Source organism: Lacerta agilis, chromosome 1 (assembly GCF_009819535.1).
Source record: "Lacerta agilis isolate rLacAgi1 chromosome 1, rLacAgi1.pri, whole genome shotgun sequence".
NCBI lineage: Eukaryota > Metazoa > Chordata > Lepidosauria > Squamata > Lacertidae > Lacerta > Lacerta agilis.
The window spans coordinates 125396007-125423533 of record NC_046312.1 but is presented as its reverse complement, the minus strand read 5'-3'; the positions used below and the strand labels follow the sequence as shown (position 1 = coordinate 125423533).

Sequence of the window (27527 nt, the reverse complement as noted above, 5' to 3'; positions counted from 1 at the left end):
TGACTTCCTTCAAAAAGAATGCCTTTTCAGTATAAAAGACCCAATTCAGCCTTCAGAAATCGCAACTTGTTAATTACAGGCTTTGTTCCACTTTACATTAAAGGAGCACAAATTATTCCCCTTCCATTATCGGCGTCAAGTCTTTTCCTTTTTCCCTCTTGTAGGTTGCATCAAATTTCTACTTCCCCTTAAAAGAGAAAGTATTTCGCATTTCAGATGCAAACACACCTGACAATATATGCATGGTGGTGTCCGTATTCAAGAAGTGTCTTTCCCTGTTTTATGTTTGAGCTGAATACCTTGCTCTAAGGGAGCTTCCTTGCAGAGTAAGCCAGAGAGTTTGATCACAGTGGAACATAAACCCAGGCCACTTCCGTACTTACAAAAACTGAAGAAGTGTGCATGCACACGAAAGCTCATACCAAGAACAAACTCAGTTGGTCTCTAAGGTGCTACTGGAAAGAATTTTCTATTTTGTTACAAAAACATGTCGTGGTTCAGTTGGATGCTGTGTAAAAGGCTGTAAAGAGCACAGCCCATAGCAGTGGTGACCAAACTAGACACAAATTTACTTGTGTGAACGCAACCATTTTTTAAAACTTTAAATATCAGACGGGTAGTGGCGGAACTGGGTCTACAGCGTACAGTAGTTTTTAAACATCCACCTCACACCTTGTGGTCAGAATGAAAACCGCCACTCTCAAAACTCCTTTTCATCCCAATAATAAATCTTGTTCTTGGGTGGGGAGAGGGGGAGGGATATTTCTTTGCCTAGACCATGGTGGGGGAAAGGGTTAAACCCCACTCCCAGTATGCTGCAGGCCTGATCCTAACTGGTGAGCTCTGCAGTTGCCATTTAAGCTTTTTAAAACTTGGGGATGGGTTCATACCATTAATATCACGTCCAGTTTGTGGAGAGAAAAACGGGAAGCTGTGCAAGATGGATGTTATGAAAAGGGGTGCACATATGAGGAAACCCAGAGGGTCTTTTGGCCTCACTTAGGTCTGGCATTCCTGTCAGTTTTGTGCTTAGCCACTTGTACTAAATGCTTGCTCGCAACTTTCATCCCATCACAGAGGACACCCAAATTGCTCCACAGTGAAGAGTCTTCCTTCTTCATCTCGAAGTAATTTGCAGTTAGGTAGGGGCAGCTCACATAGGGACGCGGGTGGCGCTGTGGTCTAAACCACTGAGCCTAGGGCTTGCCGGTCAGAAGTTCGGCAGTTCGAATCCCCGCGACTGGGTGAGCTCCTGTTGTTCGGTCCCTGCTCCTGCCAACCTAGCAGTTCGAAAGCACGCAGTGCAAGTAGATAAATAGGTACTGCTCCGGCGGGAAGGTAAATGGCGTTTCCGTGAGCTGCTTTGGTTTTCCAGAAGTGGCTTAGTCATGCTGGCCTCATGACCCGGAAGCTGTACGCCGGCTCCCTCGGCCAGTAAAGCGAGATGAGCGCCGCAACCCGAGTCGTCTGCGACTGGACCTAACGGTCAGGGGTCCCTTTACCTTTAGGGGAAGCTCACAAACCATGACTAATCTGGAGGTGACTGCATTTCACCCTACTAACCAGTCCATAGGGTGGCTCTGGCTGCCGGCTTCCTCCTCCTCCGCCTCAGTGTTGCCCTTGCAAAACTCAGCAGGAGAGGTAGACTCTGTCTGGCATTGGCTCTCTGGCTCATCCCTACTGCTGGGCTCCTTGCTTCTTCCTTCACCATCACCAATGGGCAGCAGCCACCTCTGGTGTCCTAACCCATGACCACATCTCTAAAACTGGTCTAGATTGCTTCCAGTTCCTACTCGCTTGCTTGTAGCCTTAGCAACTCTGCCACAGTTCTGGCCCTAGACCTTGACATTCCTTTCAACAGCAATTGCTGTTCTTTCCATCCGGGGCCAAGTTTTTGCAAGCAGATGGAACATAACACGGATGTTGGCTTCCACCCCTCGCACTCAGTTTAAGAGACAAAGGCTCAACACAAAGAGGCACGCACACACACAAAAGAAACAGTGTGGTATGCCCAATATGATGAATGAAACATCCTAGTCTAAGCAAAATCAAACTGTCTTTGAGCTCGTAAATCTGACCTATGTGGAAAAACGATGACATGGAAAGCTGTGGTTGGACTGCAACACCTTCTCATAGCCCTGTTGAAATGACTTGGTTAAGAATGTGATTTAATGATGACAGCTCAGTCCCATGAACTGTACAGATGTTCCCCATTATGTGAGCATAGGGAAATAATAGGAAGCTGCTTTTTATCAAGTCAGGTTATAGCTCCATATCGTCTTCACTGGCTGGGACTGTCTCTCCAGGGTTTCTGATGGCAGCGTTCCCCAGTCAGACCGAGAGACATCAGGGGCTGAACCTGGGAGTTTTTGCATGCAAAGCACAGGCTCTTCCACTGAACCCTTTCCCAACAAGCAGAGGGTGAGGGAAAATGTCTGGCAAGCATTCCTTTCAGCCAGTCACAGCTAGATGTTGGTCAGAAGTGCCTTAGATGTCACTCTAACAGGAATCTGCCTTCAATTAAACAGAGAAACTCGGAACTGGACTGTCAGCATGAGGCTCAGTGGTGGGATCCAAACATTTTCACTAGTGCCAAGTACTTTTGGCTGGGCAACACAACTTCCCTTCCCTCTCCCTGCCTCCCCCTAAATCTAATCTGGAGGGCTAGGGGAAAACCCACAACATATTTAGGAGGCACATGGAGAGAGGGAGAGGAAGTTCTGCCACACAGCCCAAAGTACTTGCACTAGCAGAACGACTTACCGTATTTTTGCTCCATAAGACGCACTTTTTTCCTCCTAAAAAGTAAGGGGAAATATCTGTGCGTCTTATGGAGCAAATGGTGGTCCGTGGAGCCGAATTGCCCAGGAGCCAAAAGAGGATCATGCTTTTTATTTTACAAAGAGAAAAGGGGGTATTGAAAGGACCCCACTCAGCAGCTGATCAGCAAGAGATTGGGAGAGAGATAAGAATCCCCGGCTCCCTTTCAGCCCCGCCCTCTTGCCCAGGCCTCCATTGTTGATTGTGCTGCAGAGGGAGGTTGTTTGTTTCCCCAGCGACATGTGACTGGCTGATTAGGTTATCTGTCTGGAAACTGTAGAAAAGGCTCCCTTTCCTTCAGAAGCTGCAGAAATGTGAGTTGAACCCCATAAAAATGGGGCTTTTCCTCTTTGCTTTTCCCCCTTTGCAAAAGGAGCTTTGCTTTTCCCCCTTTGCACAAAAAGCTGCAAAACTTTTAGCTGATCCTCAAAAAAAACAGGGCTATTAGAGGAGGAAAACCAGAAAAATGTTTTTTTTCTTGTTTCCTCCTCTAAAAACAAGGTGCGCCCTATGGTCCGGTGCGCCCCATGGAGTGAAAAATATGGTAGTTCAATACCGCCCACAAAGTCAATGAACATCGTTTTCAAACAGGGGACACAGCATTTACTGGGGTGAAAAGAAGCTGAGCAAATATAAATTTACTGCAATGTTATTTATCAAGCCAAATCAACAACAACAACAACAAAAATTGCTAAGGAAGATATTTAACAGATCCATCAGTTTGGCGGTGGCAACAAAACACTCAGACTGGTGGCTGTTATCGCAAGCTTACATCTGCACGTAACCTTGCAAGAAGAAAAAAAAGTAATTGCAAACTCTGCATCTTGCTTCAACCTCAAGGGGAATATTCAAAATGGTAAGGTGACTCCAGAAGACAAATGCCTTCTACTGAGCAGATTAATTTTGCACAATAGCATGGGAGAGGCTGGATGGGAAGGGTGAATGTGTAAAATAAAGAACATGAATCTAAGAAATCTCAGGGTGATTATGGACATGAATTAATGCATTCTTTCAAGGTTTGGCAAGGATGTTGAATTTATGCAAATACAGCAGTTGTATAATAGTGTTGACTCCCCTCTTTGTCAAGTTATTATTTGATTCGCCCCTCTTAAATTACTGTAACAAATTACGCTGCGGGGAAGCCTCTGGTCCCTTGGGACATTTCACTAGACTTATCTTATTTAGTAGCCGGGGAAAAGTAAAGCAGCCATGGCAGGTCCTGAATGTCAAAGGAATGAGCTTCTGCAAGACAAACTATTCATCTGAGATAAGTCTAGATGTCCTTTATAAGGCCCACCTTAAACTTTAATGAGCCTGTGAAGATGGGAGTGTCATAGTAATTCCCCTCACCCATTTTCTTCACTGCTCCAGAAAGTGATTTGCACAACGAGATCTCACCCTTTATAGTCTTTCCAGTGTCCTTTATGGTACAAAATGTTGTTCTTGAATCAACACAAGGGCTGAGAAGGATCGAAACATTGATTTTTTAAGAATCAGCATTTCTTGCTAGAAAGGTGGCCAAGGCGCAGGAGATACATCATATTAATACCGATCATTAAAGGTCTCAGTGACTGACCTCTACTTCTGGTTAAGAGTCTATTTCTGGGTCCAAAAGGAGAAACTTTTCACATCTAAAGGCACCAACAGTTCTCTAACTTGGAACGCTCCTGATTATCCCTTGTATAGAAGGAGACGGCAATGAAGCCAAAGTCGGGAAGCAGGCTAATTTTAACTAGAGATAGTCATACTCAAAGTACACCCAGTGAAATCGAAAACTTAAATAACTTAAGTCCATTGATTTCAATGGGTCTACTCTGAGAAGGGGAAGAAATGGAGACAGTGAGAGATTTCACTTTCTTGGGTTCCATGATCACTGCAGATGGTGACAGCAGTCACGAAATTAGAAGACGCCTAAGCAATGACAAACCTAGACAGCATCTTAAAAAGCAAAGACATCACCTTGCCGACAAAGGTCCGTATAGTTAAAGCTATGGTTTTCCCAGTAGTAATGTACGGAAGTGAGAGCTGGACCATCAAGAAGGCTGATCGCCGAAGAATTGATGCTTTTGAATTATGGTGCTGGAGGAGACTCTTGAGAGTCCCATGGACTGCAAGAAGGTCAAATCTATCCATTCTCCAAGAAATCAGCCCTGAGTGCTCACTAGAAGAACAGATCCTGAAGTTGAGGCTCCAGTACTTTGGCCACCTCATGAGAAGAGAAGACTCCCTAGAAAAGACCCTGATGTTGGGAAAGATGGAGGGCACAAGGAGAAGGGGACGACAGAGGATGAGATGGTTGGACAGTGTTCTCGAAGCTACTAACATGAGTTTGGCCAAACTGCGAGAGGCAGTGAAGGATAGGCATGCCTGGCATGCTCTGGTCCATGGGGTCACAAAGAGTCGGACACGACTGAACAACAACAACAAAGTCATACTCAAAGTACACCCAGTGAAATCGAAAACTTAAATAACTTAAGTTACAGGTGGGTAGCCGTGTTGGTCTGCCATAGTCGAAACAAAATAGGAAATTCTTTCCAGTAGCACCTTAGAGACCAACTGAGTTTGTTCTTGGTATGAGCTTTCGTGTGCATGCAGAAGAAGTGTGCATGCACACGAAAGCTCATACCAAGAACAAACTCAGTTGGTCTCTAAGGTGCTACTGGAAAGAATTTCCTATTTTGTTTTAAATAACTTAAGTCCATTGATTTCAATGGGTCTACTCTGAGTATGGGCGGCAATGGATATTGTCCATTAAATGAAAACCACCCAACGTATCCACATGTCACAGATGGAACCAGAAAACAGTTTAGAGGCTTTTGGGGGAGGGGCAAAGGGGCAAGATTTTCAAGTATATTACCATTACCTGGCCTTATGGTGAAATTCACGGTGCCAAAAAAGCAAAGCATGGCTGGCAAGAATCATGCTATTTCCTTCCTAAGTGAGAAGCTTTAACATTGCTGAGTAACACTGCTCTGTTCACCTTAGAGCCCTAGAGCAACTACCGGTAGTGAGTATGAAGATCTCTTATCTTTCCTGCAAATCCTTGGCTTTGCCTTTTACGCTTTTCCTTCCCTTCTGGAGATTAAATAACACAATCCGGTATAAGAATAAGTATCCATCACTCCTGAGCCACTGGGAAGGTCTGACTTAGCAGAAAGTTTCCCATAGAAGGTTGCCAAATTATGACTGTATTTTTTTTTATTAGTATTAGGTTGTTGTTTTTTTAAATAAAAAGACACATGTTTGATTTGATTGACTCCTGGTTATTTTCCTTCACAGCTTTTCACAACAGAGAACTCACGCCACCCTTAGGACTCGTGTTCCATTAACACTGATGCTTATTTAAAAAGTCAACGTTATTTAACAACCGGAACCTCCAAAGCAGACTCCAAAGCAAAACAGCTAACTGAATTTATCAGCACGTTCATTTGCTTAGGAAGAGGGAGGCATCTCCCACCTTCCTGCCATTGGTATTAAACTGGGATAGCAAAGCTAGGGAGGTTGTGCTCTTGCTGATTAGTGTTGCTTCAAACTGTCACGGTGTGCATCTGGTATACTTGTTATCTTTGCATAGGCTGTACCAATGGCATTGCCAGCGGATTTTGGCTTCATTACATTCCCGCCCACTTTAATAGGGTATGACTGCATATCTCCACCAGCCCCTTTCTTAGCTAAGTATAATCCTTCATCAGGCTTATTAACTACTAGTGGTTTAAACACGTTAAATTAACGGGCGCTAGAACAGGGCTCCCCCCACCCTGCTCCTCACCCCTGTTTCCCCTGCCCTCGAAGCCCCCTCACAGGCCCTCAAGATGGGGAAAGAAAGTGGGCGGGGATCCCTGGAGGAGAGGTGTGGCCTCTCCACCACCACGCCCACCACCACCTCCCTCTCGCTCCAGGCCAGCGGATGACATTACTCCCTCTCGCGCAGGGGGGAGGGGCTAAGCATTGCCGTTTTTGCCGGCGGCAACAGCCGGGTGGCGTGCAGGATCCGTGGGCGGGGGGCGCCTCTGCTCTGGCGTCTCTCCCTCGGACCGTTTCCTTGGCAACGGGGGATGGAAACTGCATCTCCCCCAGCAGTGGGAGAAAGGGTGGCAAGGCGAGAGCCGCCCGCAAGCCCCAGCGCCGCGAGCTCCTCAGTGGCTGCGAGTCCCTGGCAGTGCGATGCCGCAGTGGCTGCTGAGTCTCCTGCTCTCTCCCGTGCCCAGCGCTGGCGCAGCCTCCGCTGCTGGCATGTTCCGAAGTGTCTCTGCGTTCCAAGTGCCAACGGCTGTCCATGGGGCACATGCACAGTAGCATAAACCCACGGACACAGGGACTGGGCGCAGAGACACTTGGACTTTATTATATAGGAAGTGTCAGGGACAGGCTGAAAGACAAAGAGTTGTGGGCGCTGTGGGCTAAGTCTCACAGAGGGCTTAGACCCAGGTCAGTGGTGGTGGGACACAGAGGACCAGTCTGTGGAAGGGGAAAGTTGGGAGGTGAAAGTAGCAGGGCAGGGTTGAATGCCGAGGGTCAGAGTGTGAGTGCATACTCTGACAGAGGGGAGCCAGACACTGCTTCAGCCCTTCTTCAGCTGGCTCTCCTCCTCCACTGACACCCAGATCATGAAGAGCTTTGCACATTGTCCAGAGGGAGATCCCTCTCCCTTTACGGGGTCTATAGCTGCTTGGGAGGAGTCCAGAAGGAGAGGGCTACAGAGGGCTACAGGGACCAAATGCCAGCTCCAGCAATGTCTTCAACTAGGGCATATTAGCCAAGATCAGGGGTCAGCAAACTTTTCCAGCAGGGGGCCGGTCCACTGTCCCTTAGACCTTGTGTGGGGGCCGGACTATATTTTGAAAAAAATAATAATGAAAGGATTCCTATGCCCCACAAATAACCCAGAGACGCATTTTAAATAAAAGGACACATTCTACTCAAACACGCCTTCTAAATGCAACAGCAGGCCAGATTTAGAAGGCGATTGGGCCAGATCCGGCCCTGGGCCTTAGTTTGCCTACCCATGGTCTAGAATGAACGCCGTTGTGTTTTTACTATTGTGAACAAAAGCCGATTGCCATTCCTGTCTTCTTTTCCTGACCTGTGGATGAACCTGCATTCCTGACAGTCCCTGGATGCTAATGAATGCCAAAATTTGGGATTCCCTCCAAACGCGTGCCAAAGTTTTGCAGTCGTTTTGCAGCTCTCCGAAACAGAAATTGATCCATCAAACCAGGGTTCGTAGTTAACACCCCGAAACCCAACAGTGTCCGAATCACTTCAAACCGGTGCGAAAGTTCAGCAACAGATTTGCAGCGAAAACTCCACCATTTTCAGCCCCCCAACTGAGTAATTTAAACAGAAACTGAAAGTCATAAGTATCACCCCCAAACCCAACGTTGTCTGATTTACTCCAAGCTGTTGCCAAGGTTTGCCGATAGTCCAATTGCAGTGTTTTTCAGCAAATACCCCACCAAGCTGAGTAATTGATATTCAGACTGAGGGTCATCGGTATCAAGCCAAAGCCCAACATTGTCCGATTCACTCTCAACTGGTGTCCACCAAGTATTCCTGGTGAGTGGGCAAGTGAGGCTCAGTTAGCCTCTTCCCGTCTATCGCAGGTAAATCTAAAGCAAATCATTGGCGTGGAATTCAAGGTAGTGCTAACTGGGACTCCCCCCCCCCCTTATTTCAGTCCAAATCTTCACCACCACAGCTAGGGTATGTGCTGGTGGGAGGTAGATGTTGATGCAGAAAAATGGGTCTCCCGCCCCTGCACTGAACTGTAGTGGCAAAAAATATTCATAAAGGAGATCTGACTCCACAACAATGATTTCCCCAGCCAAATCCAGTGAGGCAAAGGTGGTCAGTCCCCCACTTCCTCGTCCTTTTTGATGTCTCTTGACAGCAGGGAGGCTATGCTTAGAGTATCCCTTGCAAGTGTGGAAGGTTAGCATCTTGCAGCCAGGTTTCTTGTAGGCAGATGATGTCAAAATTCTGCAGAAACATAGTAAGATCTTTATCTCCTTTCTTGCTCTCCCATCCTGCCAAGTTCCAGGTGAGGATGTTAAGATCTTTCTTGAGTCTACTGAGTCAACAGCGAGAGCTCTCAGGTGGTCTCACCGCAGCACCAGCTCCAGTGTGGGTGCCTGTATCACCGACATTTAAACTTGAGGTTGCAAGGTTTTTTAAAAATTCTGGGCTCTTATGGAAATGACTAAATGTCAATTCCCCTTCCCTAGGTGGAGGCTTCTTCATCTAGCGTGGGAGCAGGGGCGTCGCTAGGGGGCGCTAGGGGTGGTATGCCCTGGGTGACAGGGGAGGGTGGGGGTGACAAGCGGCAGCCCCTCCCGCCACTCCCACGCTGCCGCCGCTCCCTCCGTCACCCCGGGGTGACAGGCAGTCCGTGGGGAGTAGCAGGAGGGTCCGCCGCTTGTCATCCCCCCGGGAGCGGCAGCGCACGGTGTGTGCGGTGCTGCTGCTCCCGGGGCAACGGAACAAACGACGGCACGTGGGGGGTGACAAGCGGCGGCCCCTCACACCACTCCCACGCGCCGCCGCTCCCTCCGTCACCCCGGGAGCAGCGGCGCACGGCCTGACGACGGAGTGCGCCTGCGCGACATTTCGTGCAGGCGCACTCCGGCGTCAGACCGCCGCTTCCGCGGCCCCCTTTTGAGCCACAGATGGAAAAGGCGGCTTGTGGGGCTGCTCTGCGGCTTAAAAGGGGGCTGTGGAAGCGGCGGTGGCCCGGCGATCGTGACGTCACAATGTGACGTCACGGCGCCGTGCCCCCGGGGCGTGTTTTTTCGCCGCCCCGGGTAGCGCGGAGCCTTCCTCCGCCACTGTGTGGGAGGGTCCTGCCATGGGGATCTAGGCGCGATGCTGGAGTAAGGGTGTCATCTCTGGGGAGAGGCTTTTCTTGTTGCCCATGTCTCTCCCTATGCACGGGGATGTTATTGGGGTAGGTTATATATGGGTTCAAGGGAGGAGCAGGAGTAACTCAACTGCTCTGCATTTATTCTGAAATATTTGCCTGTTGTCACACAATTCTCAAATAAAAATAAAGTAAAATAAAAAAACCTCACATTTTGTACCAGCTGAAATATCAATATTCAGAAATAATAATCTAAATTTGCTTATGTTATTTAAAGAACGGCATTCCAGATATTCTCACTTAAACTAGAGGCTGCCACAAACGCACCAGCTGACTGAGCAGAAATGAAACCCCTTCTACCCCCAGAAACGCGAAGGCTATGGAACATCTTGATTGCTTCTTAAACCCTTTCCAAATACATATCCGGAACAGAGATAAAAACTGAAGTTTGGAAAAGCAGAGGGTAAGATTAATGGCTTGATTTAGATTTAGAATCGATCAGGAAAGGAGATCTTTGTGTTCGTGTGAACAATGTAAATCTGCTAAACGCCCAGCAGAAGCTGCAGTCAAAGTAGTAAACAAGATGTTGAGGTGGAGGAGAACTGAATGGGAAAATAATATTGAAAAAGCTCCTATGTAATATAAATCAATAGTACATGCACAGCTGGGTACTATATTCAGTTCTGATGATCTATTACAGAGCAGATGTAAAAGAAATAGAGGGGATTCGGAGATGAGATGGAAGACAGCAGTGGCTGCAGGCCTAGAAATGACTTGAACTTGAAGGCGCAGAAGGAATGGAATAGATCTGTTAGGGAGAGGAAATGAGAGGATGCAATCAAAGGACGGAAGGAAAGACCTGGGCGGAGGGGTATGTTTGGCTCAGCCTTTTAACCTGCTCCTTTATGGAAACTTTAGTAACTTTCTGCAATACATAACCTGCCAGTGGGACTCACAACGCAAATGGACAGTAGCGGAGAAGAATTTCTGAAGATTAAAAAAGGGATCTTGAAAATATCTCATTACCTGAGGCATGCAGGAAAACAGTGGGGAGCCAAACTAAACTTTTAAGGAAGATAGCTCCTCTGATACTAACTTAGCAAATTACGTCCCGTATTAGTCACAGATGTGAATTAAAGAGATAGTCTGAAATGTAAAAATCCCCTTTAAACTGGAGAACACTATTAACAGTTCTAGTGCATGGTTAAAGAAAGTTAAAGCCTGGGAAAACTCTAATATAAGCCACAGCCTTTGGGAAACATAATGCAAAACAGAACTAAAATAATGCTGTACATAGATGGCTACCTCTTGGATTTAGAGCATTTTTGCATCACTTCTGAAAGGTGCTCATGCCCCAGATTTTTCACTATTCAAAATACTAGGGGGAGTGAAATTATGGTGCCAATTCCCTTTATTGGGATTCTGCCCTGTTATACCACATCAATGAAAGCATGGCATAAATACAGCGAGTGGCATTCAACTAAGTTTTAATCAAAGTAGACCCACTAAAATGAATGAAAATTGCTCCATTAGAGCCATTGATTTTAGTGCGCCCGCTCTGAGCAAAGCACAGTTGAGTAACACCCAATCTCTTAAGAGCGCAACACTTTCTTGTAAAAATATACTGGCAGGATCACTTGAGTGAAAACATGGGCGGCCAGGAAAATAGGGAGAAGTGTCATTTGGCAGATGCCAGATCTTTGAACAGTTTTGTAGGAATGCTCAAGGGAGCCAGCAAAGCGTCTTCAACCAGAACCCATCCTTCTCAAGGTGGGAAAGGATCCTGAGCTTGTGAACTACTAAGACAGGGATAGCCGACGTGGTGTCATGTAGATATGGGCCACAACTCCAATTGTAGCCCCAGCCAGTTTGGCGAATTGTCAGGGATGATGGGAGTTGTAGTCCCATAACATCTGGCAGGCACCATGCTAGCTGTCCGTGTACCAAGAGAAAGGCACCGGTTACATAGAATCATCGAACTGTAGAGTTGCCAGGGAACCCAAGAGTCATTTAGTCCAACCCCCTGCAATGCAGGAATCACAACTCAAGCATCCATGGCAGATGCCCATCAAATAGACTAATAGAATCAAAGATTTGTAGAGTTGGAAGGGACAACAATGACCATATAGTCCAACCCCCTGCAATACAGGAATCTTTCGCCCAACGTGGGGGTCAAACCCATGACCCTACGATTAAGAGTCTCGTGCTTCACTGACTGAGTCAGGTTTATTAAGGATATTTATTGCTTTCCACTACCAAAAGTCCCAAAGTGATTTACAACCAGAAGAAAAACACCATAATGAAAATACATATTAAAACCATAATCGGAATAAAAACAAATGCCTGGGAGAATGAAAAGGTATTTTCTTGGTTCCAAAATGATGACCAAGTTGGTGCCAGGCGGGCCTCAAATCAGGGGTCGGCAACATGCGGCTCATGGGCACGAAGACCGTTTTACCAGCCCACGAGCCGTCCCCAAACCGAGCCACCCACTCGGCGAGTCCCTTCTGCGCTGCGCTAAATCAGCGCAGCATGGTGCGGGGACTCGCTGAGTGGCGCCAGAAACCACGTCTGCGCATGGGCAGATACTGGAAATCACGTCTGTGCAGGTCCAGATGCCGAAAATCCCTTCTGCACAGGCACAATTTTTGGCATCTGGGCATGCACAGAAGCGATTTCCGGCGCTACGGACGTGCGCAGATGCGATTTCCGGCATCGCGCTGCACCAGTCTGGTCCACAGACGATCTCTGTAGGAGTGATCCGGCCCATGGCTGGTAAACCTTGCCAACCCCTGCATCAAATGGAACAAACCATTGTTTGCTCGTCAAGAGGCTAGAATTTCAAAGCACGTGATACAGTCTGAAGAGAAAACATTACTGCCTTCACACTCTGCTTCCAAAGCTGCGGTCACTTCTGTGTCGCCACAAGCAAAGGCTCCTGAAGGAAGCAGGTCCCTTTCAAGGCGGGGACCTCATTCATCACGGGACACCACTGGCTACCTAGAGCAGGGGTCAGCAAACTTTTTCAGCCATGGGCCGGTCCACTGTTCCTTAGACCTTGTGGGGGGCCGGACTATATTTTGGAAAAAAATATGAACGAATTCCTGTTCCCCACAAATAACCCAGAGATGCATTTTAAATAAAAGCACACATTCTACTCATGTAAAAACACCAGGCAGGCCCCACAAATAACCCAGAGATGCATTTTAAATAAAAGGACACATTCTACTCATGTAAAAACACGCTGATTCCCGGACCATCTGCGGGCCGCATTTAGAAGGCGATTGGGCCGCATCCGGCCCCCGGGCCTTAGTTTGGGGACCCCTAACCTAGAGGAAACCGGAAACCTACTCAAGGTACCCTCAGAGTTTTCTAGCTGTTAAGCAGCATTCAAGTAAGGCTTCTCTGGTTTCCAGGCCTACTGGGAGCTGTCCGTGGTGCTAACCACATCCTTGCTTGTCCTTTTCCGAGACCTGACCTCCACTTCTACCTTGTTTGTGGAACCTGCCCCTTGCTAGCCATCCTGGAACCTGAACTCACCATCCGTATTGATGTTTGCGGACCTGCCTTCCTGGAATTTGACCTGGGCTCCAGCGAACTCTGCTCACCAGGCCCTGTCTTGCGACACAGAGCTCAAGAAGCCAGTAGCAGGGATGGGGAGGGAGGAGAACAAATGTCTGAGACTTGCTCTCCCTCCGCATGACCATGGCTATTTATGGAGTTAACTATGCAGATACTTGGAGGATGTACTGTGGAGCTGTTACTGCTTACAGGACACACACATCAATGTGGTGTGTGTCACTGTGATCTCGGGTCAAACCTGATTTTTATGGTTCTGTAGCTCTCCAAGGAGTGAGAGCTGGACCATAAAGAAGGCTGATCGCCGAAGAATTGATACTTTTGAATTATGGTTCTGGAGGAGACTCTTGAGAGTCCCATGGACTGCAAGAAGATCAAACCTATCCATTCTTAAAGAAATCAGCCTTGAGTGCTCACTAGGACAGATCGTGAAGTTGAGGCTCCAGTACTTTGGCCACCTCATGAGAAGGGAAGACTCCCTGGAAAAGACCCTGATGTTGGGAAAGATGGAGGGCACGAGGAGAAGGGGACGACAGAGGATGAGATGGTTGGACGGTGTTCTTGAAGCGACTGGCATGAGTTTGGCCAAACTGCGGGAGGCAGTGAAGGATAGGGGTGCCTGGCATGCTCTGGTCCATGGGGTCATGAAGAGTCGGACACGACTGAACGACTGAACAACAAAACTCTCCAAGGAGTATGCAGGGAAAGGAGAAACAAGCCCACAGGTGTGAAAGTCGCAGGTACTACCCAACAGGTGCCTGGTGATGATTAACACACACTGTGCCTAGAGCATCTTTGGTTCTGATTTTGCAAATCTGAGAAGGAACTGAGTGGTTGTGTAACCTTCTAAAAAATAAAGGAGCAGACTTTTGCTTAGGAATGTAACTCTTCTTCTTCTTAATTAAATTGCTATACTGCCCTTCATCCGAAGATCACAGGTTGACTACACACACCCCATAAGCAAGAGAAGTTCTAACAATTATCCTCACTTCCAATTTTCTTTAGTCACAGAGCACAATCCTGTGCAGGTCTACTCAGAAGCTAGTCCTATTAAGTTCTGTGGGACTTATTCCCAGGCAAGTGTGTAAAGGATTGCAGCCTTAGCGTATTGGGAGAAAGAAACCAGAAACCCAGGTTCTTTTCACTCACCTCTGAAGCCACAAACTGCTGCACCGCTGAACTTTTCACAGCACAGTTCTGTCACTGCTAGCTATGATTTTTTCCCCCCATTGTAAATTCTGTCTCAGGCCCTGCTAAGACCTACTATAACTCTTGTGGAATAAGCTTCCTTCTATGTCATATTCTTCTTCGGCAGATCATGACTCTTGCTGACATGTTCATTGAGAGAGACTTTACTCTTCCTCCCCCCCCTCCAAATTGGCTGGCTAAATTATTAACACAGCTATAAAGATGGCACTAAATCATCAGCGGAAGGGCAGCACGACCAAATTGCAGCATAATCTCTCATTTCGTTGCCAGATGTCTGTTTGATGCAGATTTAGCTAAACAGTGCGACAACAGCAGAAAACCTGCCTGCGGAAGCAGTGTGCCTGTGTGTGCTTACACATGTATGTATATACTAGAGAGTGGGAGTATGTAAATCTAAAACAGAAGTTACCTGGGCAAGGAGGCGTATTGTCTCTCTCTTCCCTCAAACTGGAGATGGTGCGAAGTCCCATCTGGAGTTTTTCCAGGCACCTGTGGAGAACAGCATAATTAGAGATGAAGATCAATTATTCAACCCAGTTACTGACAATGTTTCTCAAAATGATAATCAGAGAACAAACGACGCGCCAGCATGCCAAAATCAACAAAGAAAAAAAATGCTGAGGAACCCACATTAATCTTACCACTATTATTAAAATTAAATATATACATGGAACAAGAGTGCTTGTTTTCCTGGTTTTGGCATTCTTTTTTGCAGTCCAGAAGAGATGCTGTCAATTTGTACGTAACACGGGGCAACAGAAAAAGATGTCCTGTGTATCCTACAGTCCATAAAAAACTAAGAAAAAGAATCAAGAATAATACTGGATGAAGTGAAAGCAGCCATTGATCATTGTGGACCATCTTAGGACTTGGGCCCAAGATAGCTATATCTGAACTGCGACGCACGCCATCGATAGGATGCACAACTCAGTTCTCCCGTTTACAAATGGGAATATTGTTGGGGTGACAACATAAAGGAGTGTTGATTTTGCAAACCCAAAGTATAGTGGGATTGAATAATCACTAACTGAAATAGCTCAGAACCCACATCTGCTTTCACTTTCCATCTCCTTATCACTCCCATTTTTTTCACAAGGCAGCAGCAGCCTCCAGAGGTATGGCTACAGCTATGGTTTGTCAACTCAAGACACAATGGAAACCATACGTTAGCACACACCATGGTTTGAAAACCTTTTTTGTAGCCATCATTTCTGATTCTGGTTTGCTGGCTGATCTCAAAGCATGACCTGTCAATTCAGCATTCTCAACTGTGGGTGGGCATGCTATCTAAACTGGGCCAGTTGCCTTATTAATGTGAATAAAATTTGGGCTCTTGATCACTCCCTCCCCCCGGGCAGCTTTTGCTTCCATTTTAAGTTAATGGCAGTTACTTGTTATGGCCGACAAAGGTCCGTATAGTTAAAGCTATGGTTTTCCCAGGAGTAATGTATGGAAGGGAGAGCTGGACCATAAAGAAGGCTGATCGCCGAAGAATGGATGCTTTTGAATTCTGGTGCTGGGGGAGACTCTTGAGAGTCCCATGGGCTGCAAGAAGATCAAACCTATCCATTCTGAAAGAAATCAGCCCTGAGTGCTCACTAGAAGGACAGATCCTGAAGTTGAGGCTCCAGTACTTTGGCCACCTCATGAGAAGAGAAGACTCCCTAGAAAAGACCCTGATGTTGGGAAAGATGGAGGGCACAAGGAGAAGGGGACGACAGAGGATGAGATGGTTGGACAGTGTTCTCGAAGCTACTAACATGAGTTTGGCCAAACTGCGGGAGGCAGTGAAAGACAGGCGTGCCTGGCATGCTCTGGTCCATGGGGTCACGAAGAGTCGGACACGACTGAACGACAACAACTTGTTATGGCTGAACCCAGATGTTATTTATTTATCGAAATATAGCCTACCTTTCCCTGCAAAGATCTCAGGACAAAGAAAAACGCAATTACACTTAGAAACGCCAGTCTACAACACATTAAGTGCAGAATAAAATTCATATTTCAATCAATCATAAAAATGCAAATGCCTACAAATTCTAGCTGAACATTAAAACTTTCCAAAGGCCGGAGTGGTTTAGTCATGCTTTCTCCTGGCGTGTAAATGGGAAAGAGAGAGAGTTGGCAGACTGCGGAGGAGTTTCACAACTCGGACACCATCACGGAGAAGATCCTCTCTCAGACCAGTGCATGATGTTTGACACCCGATGGCAGAATGCAAGTCTGAGCCTCCCTAGCTGATCTTAACACACCCAGGAAGGACTATATTTAGAGAGACATTCAAGCTTTTAAAGTCCCCGGTCATTCGGGGCTTGATAAGTCATCACCAGGGCCGTCTTAAGTATATCTGGCGACGTGGTGCAAAGATCCCTCCGGTGTGCCCCCCCCCCATTTCCCAGAGTTGCCAACCTTTTTATGGTGCTGCCAGCAGCTTTGCGGGGCTGGAGGTGGCGGGCGGCGGCTGGAGGGCGGCTCCTCTGGCGGGGAAGAGGCGGAGGCTCCGAGCGTGGCGCTGCTTCAGCGAGGCTGGCGAGGGCGGCAAGCTGATGCCAGGAGGCACCACGTCCAGCCTCCGCCTCTTCCCTGGCACCCTCCAGAACTTGGCACCGTGGCGCCCCACGCCACTTGCCTCTATGGGCAAGACGCCCCTGGTCATCACCAATACACTGAGTCAACCTCAAGGGCAGCCCTCCACAGAGCATGTTTCCTACATTTATAACTTGCCATGGGACACTCGGTAGAATGCGTGTGATTCCCAGGTAATCACCCCATTTGAAACCATGGCATACAATATTGGTTTGTCTCCTTACACCTGCCTTTGCCAACCTGGTGCTCTCCAGAAGTTGCTGAATTCTGACTCCATCAGCCCCAGCTGGCATGGCTAAGGCTGATGGGAGCTGTAGCTAAAAATAATAATAATAAAAAATCTGGAGGGCACCAGGTTGGGGAAGCCTGTCCTAAATCACAGTTAATAAAAATGAACGATGATTTCAAGCACTGACAGAAGGATAAACCATGGTTAATTTAAAATGTAGGTGAAGTATGAGCAGGAGGCTTATGCATGTAACACTAAACCATAGTTTGCCATTATGACTGAACCAGATCAATGTCTGCTGATGACTCAGAATATCAAGATGCTTCTTCAAATGACTTGTAATTCTCTAGCAAATGCAGGAGCTGCTGTGGCTGGATTCCCTGTTTCTTACATTAGCACGTGTTCCTATCCTGCTACCGCTTGAATCAGCAATTTTATAAAGCAATGCACTAAGAGGCCATTCGAAATATTTTTTTTTTCTATTAATCCCTGCTCCAGCACAGATTAATGGAAGAGAAAGGGGACAGGATTTAATGTCTTTTCAAAACATTGTTAACAATTTATGTAACAATTAATTGTTATTATTTTTCATAGGTTTTGGAAACGTGTGTTTAGCCATATATACAAGTAAAGCAAGACAAGGTGCAAAATTCAGCAGAAACTTTACTTGGTCCTCAGAGTTGACTATTGATTTGGGAATACGATAGGTCATTGCATTTTCATCCATGTCTTTCAGCTGCATTTGCCACATATCACACCACAGAGGTTGTGCCGCAGTGTAGAAATGTCACAGTCAAAACAGACGATGTTGCTTAAAAGTAGGGCTTTCATACTGCCTAACTTTATTGTAAAACTTTGGCTGACTCTGCAGGGAAATAAGTGGTGTGAGTCTCGATACTAATGCTTCCCTTTTGTCTTTTCCACACCTGAAAGTCTGCCCGTATGGTAGTGTGTTGGTGAGTTAAACTAGATTTAATATACTTTTTTTTCACATATGGACGGGCTGGAAATCTTTAAGTCGGCTGGACCCACTGACCTTCCTGCCTGACGATAGCAAATGTCTCATCTGGTACGCCTCATAATAATTTACAGTAATTGCAATATCTGAAGAAAATCTTTTTGGGAAATGGAACAATACGAGGAGTCTCTGCTAGCCAAATTCCCAAAGGACTGAGGTGGAAGGCCGAGGCTCTGCTGCTTATCACACAAGTCCATCCAGGACACAGTGATCAGTGATTTTTCTTGTAGAACTTGCAAGGAAGTTCCGACAAGGTACATTCCCTTATGTGAGGCTGCAAAGAAGAGCCCAGGAAATAGCGGTGCAAGAGAAGAAGTTTGGGAGGGTATCGGACCTCCTTCCTCAGAGGTCTCAGAGACAAAAATGCGTCAGGATTAGGGGTAACACGAGTTATCAAACCTGTGCTCCGATTCAGTCAGTCTTGTTATCCAATCCACATTTCATCCATTCATTTAATTCCTTGCATTTCACAATTCCCAGCAGCCAAGGGCTGTTGCTTTGGAGATATGCAACCAACAGGTGCGTTAACGAACCCGTAGGCAAGCACTTCAGTACCTTGTGACGTTCCATCTTTGAATTTATGGCCATGTCATGGAACGATGACACCAGAAGTCATGACAATATGAGTTGGTTAAGGAATCTGATTGCATTCTACAGGGTTTGAACAAGCGCTATGGAGTTACTATGGAGTTATTCTTTCACTATAAACAGTAATCGTGCTTGCTTATTGTATTCATGGCGTGTGCCACAAATCCAAAGCTCTCCAAGGAGTGTTTAGGAGTCCTTTATCGCCTTGATCATCAAGGTTTACTCCACCATGAGATGACACTATTTTTATACCATTATTTATTATCAATCATTTTGAGAAGACGATCAGTGTGGCTTACATGGGTGGCCCATTATACCCTCATAACAGCCTGTGACATAGGTTAGAATAATAGAGTTTTGAGGGCCAATGTGGATCATCTAGTCTGGGGGTCAGAACACTTTTTCAGCAGGGGGCCAGTCCACTGTCGCTCAGACCTTGTGGGGGGCTGGAATATTTTGGGGGGGGCGGGGGGGGGAAATGAACAAATTCCTATGCCCCACAAATAACCCAGAGATGCATTTAAAATAAAGCACACCATCTACTCTTGTAAAAACACCAGGCAGGCCCCACAAATAACCCAGAGATGCATTTTAAATAAAAGGACACATTCTACTCATGTAAAAGCATGCTGATTCCCGGACTGTCCGCAGGCCGGATTTAGAAGGCGATTGGGCTGGATCGGGCCCCTGGGCCTTAGTTTGCCTACCCATGATCTAGTCCAACCCCCTGCAATGCAGGCATATGCAGCTGTCCCTTCCGGGGATCGAGCTTGCAACCTTGGTGCTATCAGCACCGCGCTTTAACCAACTGCGCTGTCTGAGCTAGATTGTGACTGGGCCAAGCCATTCAGTGAGCTGAGCAGATGAATGGCTGAGCAGACATTTAAACCAGGTCTCACAAACTGATGTCTGGCACAATATTCACTATACCAGAAAGTAGCCTTTTAGTCTTTTCAGACGTGGAGTCCATCCTTCACACCAACCTGCTACTTGTTACTTAGTTTTCAGTTGTTATTATAGAAGCCCAACTTTCTGCTGCTTCCTCCCTTCCCTTTCTCCTTCATTTCCCACCATCTTCCCATTGTATGCTATGTTTCCCATATTCTTTAAAAATAACAAAGGGACCTAAGAGAAAAGGAACAGTTGTGCTCCTGGTGTGACCCAACCCAAGGTTGTCTCACAACACAGCTTTGGGTCCCCAACCCTCTAGTTTATTGTATTGTATTTATTATAATTATATGGCACCTTTACCTTCCAAGGAGCTCAAAGTGGTTCTCCTCTTCCCCATTCCATCCTCACAACGACCCTGTGAGGCAGGTTAGGCTAAGAGAGATGGTGACTGGCTCAAAGTCACCCAGTGAGCTTCATGGCTGAACAGGGATTTGAACCCTGGTCTCCCAAGTCACAGTCCAACACTCTAACCATTATGCCACACTGTACTCCAATGCACTGCACCTCACTGGTTCTGTGTTTTAAGGTACTGTATTTTCTGCTCCATAAGACACACTTTTTTCCTCCTAAAAAGTAAGGGGAAATGTCTGTGTGTCTTATGGAGCGAATGCATGGTCCCTGGAACTGAATTGCCTAGGGGCCAAAAGCAGATCGTGCTCTTTTTTTTTTACAAAGAGAGAAGGGGGTGTTGAAAGGAAGCCTCTAAACAGCTGTTCAGCAAGTGATCGGGAGAGAGATAAGGCTCCCTTTCCAGCCCGGCCCCCTTGCCCAGGCCTCCATTGTTGAATGCAGAGGGAAGCTGTTTGTTTCCCCAGCGACATGTGACTGGCTGATTAGATTATCTGTCTGGAAACTGTAGAAATGGCTGTAGGACTAGAAGCTGCAGAACTGTGAGTTGGACCCCATAAAAACGGGGCTTTTCCTCTTTGCAAAAAAAAGCTGCAACACTTTCAGCTGGTCCTAAAAAAACAGGGCTTTTCCCTTTGCAAAAAAAGCTGCACCACTTTAAGCTGATCCTCAAAAAAAATAGGGCTTTCCCCCTTTCCTCCTCTAAAAACTAGGTGCGTCTTATGGAGCGAAAAATGATCTTGACTGAGATTCAGAAAATCAGCATCCTGTGTCTTTTCCTTTCTTCTTCAGTTTTTTCACCAGAAAAACAACAGGTGTTTCAGGGAGGGGAAAACAACGTTAAACACCATCGCTGCTCATTGCCGTCACATTTGTAATTTAAGCAACTAATATTACTTTAAATAAATGGAAACTCTGGTGACAGACCAGCCTGGAATACTGTACTTAATCTTGTTTTGTGGAAAAATGAAATGAGTCCATGCTCCTGGAGCCAAGGGAACAGAAAATAAATACTGCTATCTGCTTGATCAGGAATGCCCAATTGCAGCTTCAAGCGATCTGCAAGGAAAAAGGATCTCCAAAGCCACTAATTACATATTCTAAAGCAGAACAGTCGTTTGAGGATGATGGTGATGAGTTCTCAAATCCACCAAGAATAAGGAGTCCATTAGTGTACAGAAACACTAAAAAACAACAACAACTATGAATTCATGGTTGTTTACCAAGGCAAGCCCACACAGCTGCCTTGCAAGGAAAAAGTGCTTGCATTACACGTGTGTCTTGTAATAGGGCTGTACCATCCAATTTCTGATTGTTTCTTTCAGAGGAAAAAGAAGGGATGGGAAAGGGGGGGCAATATCCCCCTGCCAGTGCTGTTTGTGTATGTGCTCTGAGATACAGTTGCCATAGAAACTGATTGTGGATACAGCCTTACCAAATTTGGCTCTGCAAGGCTGATAGATTCTTTAGTGAGGGTGAACTGGGAAGTGAGCTCAAAGAGCAGACTATAAGGTCCAGCGTCTCTCATTAGAGGCTCAGCTAAGCCCTTCTACCCCTCGCCATCTGTCTAGACACAAGCCGAGATGTTACGCCGGCGAATCAGGAGCGAAGGAGAGACTTGTCTGACCTGGTAGAGGATGGGGAAAACACACAATAACTTATGGAACCAGGAGAGCCTGTCAAGTCAGGCTGCCATTATAGTAACTGATTTTTACGTGGGGCCTTCTTGCCAAAACAAGTTTATCTTTGAGGCAGAGATTGATATCATAAATCTGATATCGGGAATCACAAGACAGAGAAACCAGTAGGAGAACACTTCAGTCTCCCAGGACATTCTATAAAAGATCTCAAAGTAGCTGTCCTAATACAAAAGGAATTTCAGAAATAGACTGGAAAGAGAAGTGGCCGAATTGCAACTAAACACCAAACTTAAAACCATGGAGAAACCTGGTCTGAACAAAGACATTGGATTCTTATCTCATTATACATGACAAAGCTATCTTTAGCCATCTCACCCCTTGCCTTTCCCTGTAAGACCAATTGCAGTCGTTAACAGTCGTCAACAGGTTTTCCACACTTATCAGCCGATCACCCATTCCCACCACCCTTCTGAGTAATACCCCTCCCCACTCCCTCACTGTATTTAAGGGTCTGGTGACTTCCGTTTCAGTGTATCTGAAGAAGTGTGCATGCACATGAAAGCTCATACCAAGAACAAACTTAGTTCGTCTCTAAGGTGCTACTGGAAGGAATTTTTTTATTTTGTTTTGTTTTGAGGTAGAGGTCACCCATGCCACAGATATTAGCACAATGAGTTTAGGAAATCTCGTGTCGTTTAGAGAACTTTCTCCTCCCATCTCCCTCTTTGGAACGGGTTAGCTGAATCTTTTGATCTATGGTTTTCTATTCACTGGACGGATCACATATACAGTGGTACCTCGGGTTACAGACGTTTCAGGTTACAGGCGCTTTAGGTTACAGACTCCGCTAACCCAGAAATAGTACCTCGGGTTAAGAACATTGCTTCAGGATGAGAACAGAAATCGTGCGGCGGCAGCGGAAGGCTCCATTAGCTAAAGTGGTACCTCAGGTTAAGAACAGTTTCTGGTTAAGAACACACCTCCAGGACGAATTAAGCTAAAGTGGTACCTCAGGTTAAGAACAGTTTCAGGTTAAGAACGGACCTCCAGAACGAATTAAGTTATTAACCCGAGGTACCACTGTTGTACATGAGAAATAAAATGAACCCCAAATGTTTTACATCCAACCCATGTGGAGAAAGAGGGAATGCAACACACTTTTGGTGGATATGTTCACGTTGCACATTTTACAGTTTCTGAAAACTTTCCCTTCCTTGCCTCACACAAACCACAACTAAACCGTACTTTGTTGCAATTCCCCTGCTAACCGCTGGGTGTATTTTACATAAGGCACCACTTCAGGTTGATAAGCCCCAGGGGAGAAGTGTGGCTAATATGAAATATCATTTGTGGAACTTTAAAGTATTTTAATTTTTACAATCTCTTACTGCTCTCATCATCATAATTGCAGTGTTATTCCAAAGAGCCTGTTTGGTTTTTTTTAAAGCAACAACCTGATTCCACCCCACCCCAAACAGCCAAACAGTTCCTGCTGAAAGTGAATCTTAGCGGATGTAAAGATACTATTCCCATTTGTACAGAATGCAGCAGAAACATTAGGCATGGGAAGCCTTGAAGTTTACACTGACACACTTGACTGGATTCGAAATAAAGCAGTTATCTCAGGAAAATGGGCTGGGCTCCTCTGGGGAGAAGACAGCCGAAGTCTGGGTCTGCCACAAAATCTGTTCTCGTGTTTTGATTTATTTCTTTGCTCAGCTCTTGCAAACCAGTGGTTCCAAAGTATTTGAATCTAAGTGGAACTAAAGGTGCTGAAACCCAGGTAAGGTAAAGGTAAAGGGACCCCTGACCATCAGGTCCAGTCGTGTCCGACTCTGGGGTTGTGGCACTCATCTCGCTCTATAGGCCAAAGGAGCCGGCGTTTGTCCGCAGACAGCTTCCGGGTCATGTGGCCAGCATGACAAAGCCGCTTCTGGCGAACCAGAGCAGCGCACGGAAACGCCGTTTACCTTCCCGCTGGAGCGGTACCTATTTATCTACTTGCACTTTGACGTGCTTTTGAACTGCTAGGTTGGCAGGAGCTGGGACCGAGCAATGGGAGCTCACCCCGTCGCGGGGATTCGAACCACCGACCTTCTGATCAGCAAGCCCTAGACTCTGTGGTGACCCACAGCGCCACCTGGGTCCCTAGTGAAACCCAGGTACTCCACCTTAAATGATTTGTGGATCAGACTAGAAAACACAAGGAGATTGGTGAGAACTTAGGGTAATGGGTGAGAGCGGGAGGGACCTCCAGAGTCATCTAGTCCAGGCATAGGCAAACTCGGCCCTCCAGATGTTTTGGGACTACAACTCCCATCATCCCTGACCACTGGTCCTGTTAGCTAGGGATGATGGGAGTTGTAGTCCCAAAAGATCTGGAGGGTTGAGTTTGCCTATGCCTGGACTAGTCCAACCCCCTGCAATGCAGGAATCACAGCTAAGGAATCCTTAACAGATGACCATCCAACTTCTGCTTAAAAACCTCCAATGAAGGAGAGTCCTCCACCTTCTGAGGGAGTCCATTCTAATGTTGAGCAGCTCTTACCGCCAGAAAGTTCTTACTAATGTTTAGTTTGAACCTTCTTCCTTATATTATGAATCCATTGTTCCGGGGCCTGAGTTATTTATGCTGCCCAAGGTGGCGTAAACATGCTAGTTTCTGTTTCCTAGCATCTCATAGAAAGATGTGACGGGATATATTAGGCCAGTGGTTTTCTAAACTTTAAGGTAAGGTTCCCCAGAGACGCATGGAGAGTTGCCAGGGAAGGAATTGTGAGCTTACAGCATACATAAAACACAGTAAAATATCAAACATTAAAAACTTCCCTAAACAGGGCTGCCTTAGATGTCTTCTAAAAGTCAGATAGTCGTTAATTTCCTTGACATCTGGTGGGAGCGTGTTCCACAGGGCAGACGCCACTACTGAGAAGGCCCTCTGCCTGGTTCCCTGCAACTTGGCTTCTTGCAGTGAGGGAACTGACAGAAGGTCCTCGGCGCTGGACCTCAGTGAACGATGTGGGGTGGAGACGCTCCTTCAGGTATACTGGGCCGAGGCTGTTTAGGGCTTTAAAGGTCAGCACCAACACTTTGAACTGTGCTCGGAAACGTACTGGGAGCCAACGTAGGTCTTTCAGGACCGGTGTTATGTGGTCTTGGCGGCTGCTCCCAGTCACCAGTCTAGCTGCCACATTCTGGATTAGTTGTAGTTTCCTGGTCACCTTCAAAGGCTGAGCCCCACGTAGAGCACATTGCAGTAGTCCAAGCGGGAGATAACCAGAGCATGCGCCACTTTGGCAAGACATTCTGCAGGGAGGTAGGGGCTCAGCAGGCATACCAGATAGAGCTGGTAGACAGCTGCCCTGGACACAGAATGGGTGCCACTCTTGCTAAGTGTGTATAGGTCAGGCATAGGCAAATCTGTCTAGGAAGGCTCAATAAGGTGTGGAAGAATAGTATCTTAAAAAGAAACCAAAGTTCTGGGTTTATCTGCAACGGGGAGATGAAAATTATTAATACATGGACCAAACATTTACAACCAACGTTGGAAAGGTATTGGATGGAATAGTGAGATGACAGAATACGTAAAATGAAACCACAGATCTGTGGAACTCCTTGACTCCAGAAACCACCCCAAAGGAAAAGCTAAATAGAACCTACATAAAATCAGATGGAACTACAACATAAAAGATTGGAGTTTGTCAAGCTACAAGTAAAGCAGTGAACTGTAAAGCAGTTAAAACAGACAAATGAAGTCTTTTGTCACCTTTCTGGGATTTTTAAAATTTATTTTAGGTGCATGAGCAGACATACAGAAGTAACTGTGGCTGGAGAAAATGCATTAGATGCTCAGGAGTGGGGAGTGACTGAGAGGAGGAGGAGGAAGAGTTTGGACTTGATATCCCGCTTTATCACTACCCAAAGGAGTCTCAAAGCGGCTCACCATCTCCTTTCCCTTCCTCCCCCACAACAAACACTCTGTGAGGTGAGTGGGGCTGAGAGACTTCAGAGAAGTGTGACTAGCCCAAGGTCACCCAGCAGCTGCATGTGGAGGAGCGGAGACGCGAACCCGGTTCACCAGATTATGAGTCTACCGCTCTTAACCACTGCACCACATGACTGATCCATTCCATCAAGCTCTACGACTGGTGTGGATGGCAAATGCCAGAACAGCAATGAATACTAAAACTGAAACTCAGCAGGGGTGGTGCCTGTCTAACTTCTAGTGGGGGGGAGTTCCATAGAGTTGGGTCTACGACACTCTTCATTGACAGGAGTCATGCTTCTGGCCCACAGGAGACCATTAATGTTGCTCCTCCAGGTGATCACAGTGATCAATTTGGGATGTACTAGTGAACACGGTCCTTAAGGTTCTAGGACGCAGTCATTTAGGAGACCTAGAAGTTTTACTTCTCTGTCATGCATAGAACACATATGTAGCCAGTGTACGTGAGGGAAGGTGCTGTTGCTGTTGCACACGTGGAAGAACGCATTTGTGGTAGAAATAAATATCTATCTGGAAGCACTCCAACACATTTATTACGGCATTAAGCTTTTGTACATGAATTTATTACCTTGGTGGACAAACCTCTCAGGGCACTAAGCTCCCCTCAGCAAGGTAGTCGCTATAAGCCCAACATTCTGCTTCAGTTCAAATAGTTATTGGTTGTTGCCCTGGATTCTGCAAAAGGAGAAAAGACGGACCCACAGGTGGCAGACAATGCCACAGGCAAAACGATTAGGATTAGCATTCAGATCCGGCAGGATGATAACTGCTGGCCTCTCAAGCCCAGCCAACTTGTTTTCTGCACGATTAATGCTACTACTCTTGCTGTTTCGAGTATCATTTCAGCCCAGTAGCCATTTCCAGCAGCAGCCAGTTTTATTATTCGGGCACTAAGACTTTTTTTTGGGTGGGGGGATAAAAAATTGCTGCTTTTGGGGGGTAAGGAGGGTGAGATGCAGTGATGCCTCGGCACCATTTAAAGATAATAATAGTAAAATGGCAATTGAGCCGAAGCAGATATTGAACAAGTAAGATGGGAAGAAGAAGTGAGTGGACGATCATAGAATCCTAGAGTTGGAAGAGACCACAAGGGCCATCCAGTCCAACCCCCTGCCAAGCAGGAAACACCATCAAAGCATTCCTGACAGATGGCTGCCAAGCCTCGGCTTAAAGACCTACAAAGAAGGAGACTCCACCACACTCCTTGGCAGCAAATTCCACTGTCAAACAGCTCTTACTGTCAGGAAGTTCTTCCTAATGTTTAGGTGGAATCTTCTTTGCCCTGTGTCCTCTTCTCTGGAGCAGCAGAAAACAACCTTTCTCACCTCCTCTACATGACGTCCTTTTATATATTTGAACATGGCTATCATATCACCCCTTAGCCTTCTCTTCTCCAGGCTAAACATAGCCAGCTCCCTAAGCCATTCTTCATAAGGCAATGTTTCCAGGCCTTTGACCATTTTGGTTGCCCTCTTCTGGACACGTTCCAGCTTGTCAGTATCCTTCTTGAACTGTGGTGCCCAGAACTGGACACAGTATTCCAGGTGAGGTCTGACCAAAGAGGAATACAGTGGTACTATTACTTCCCTTGATCTAGATGCTATACTCCTATTGACGCAGCCCAGAATTGCATTGGCTTTTTTAGCTGCTGCATCACACTGTTGACTCATGTCAAGTTTGTGGTCTACCAAGACTCC

At 46.4% G+C, this 27527-nt stretch overlaps 1 protein-coding gene across 1 annotated transcript in view; it reads right to left on the bottom strand.

The window, feature by feature from the left end:
* The window catches only part of PARD3B (par-3 family cell polarity regulator beta), a 560874-nt gene that overhangs the window by 34064 nt on the left and 499283 nt on the right, over window positions 1-27527 (bottom strand). The window contains 1 exon segment of the mRNA XM_033152744.1: window positions 14874-14953. Within this exon segment, the coding sequence (XP_033008635.1) occupies window positions 14874-14953 (80 nt within the window).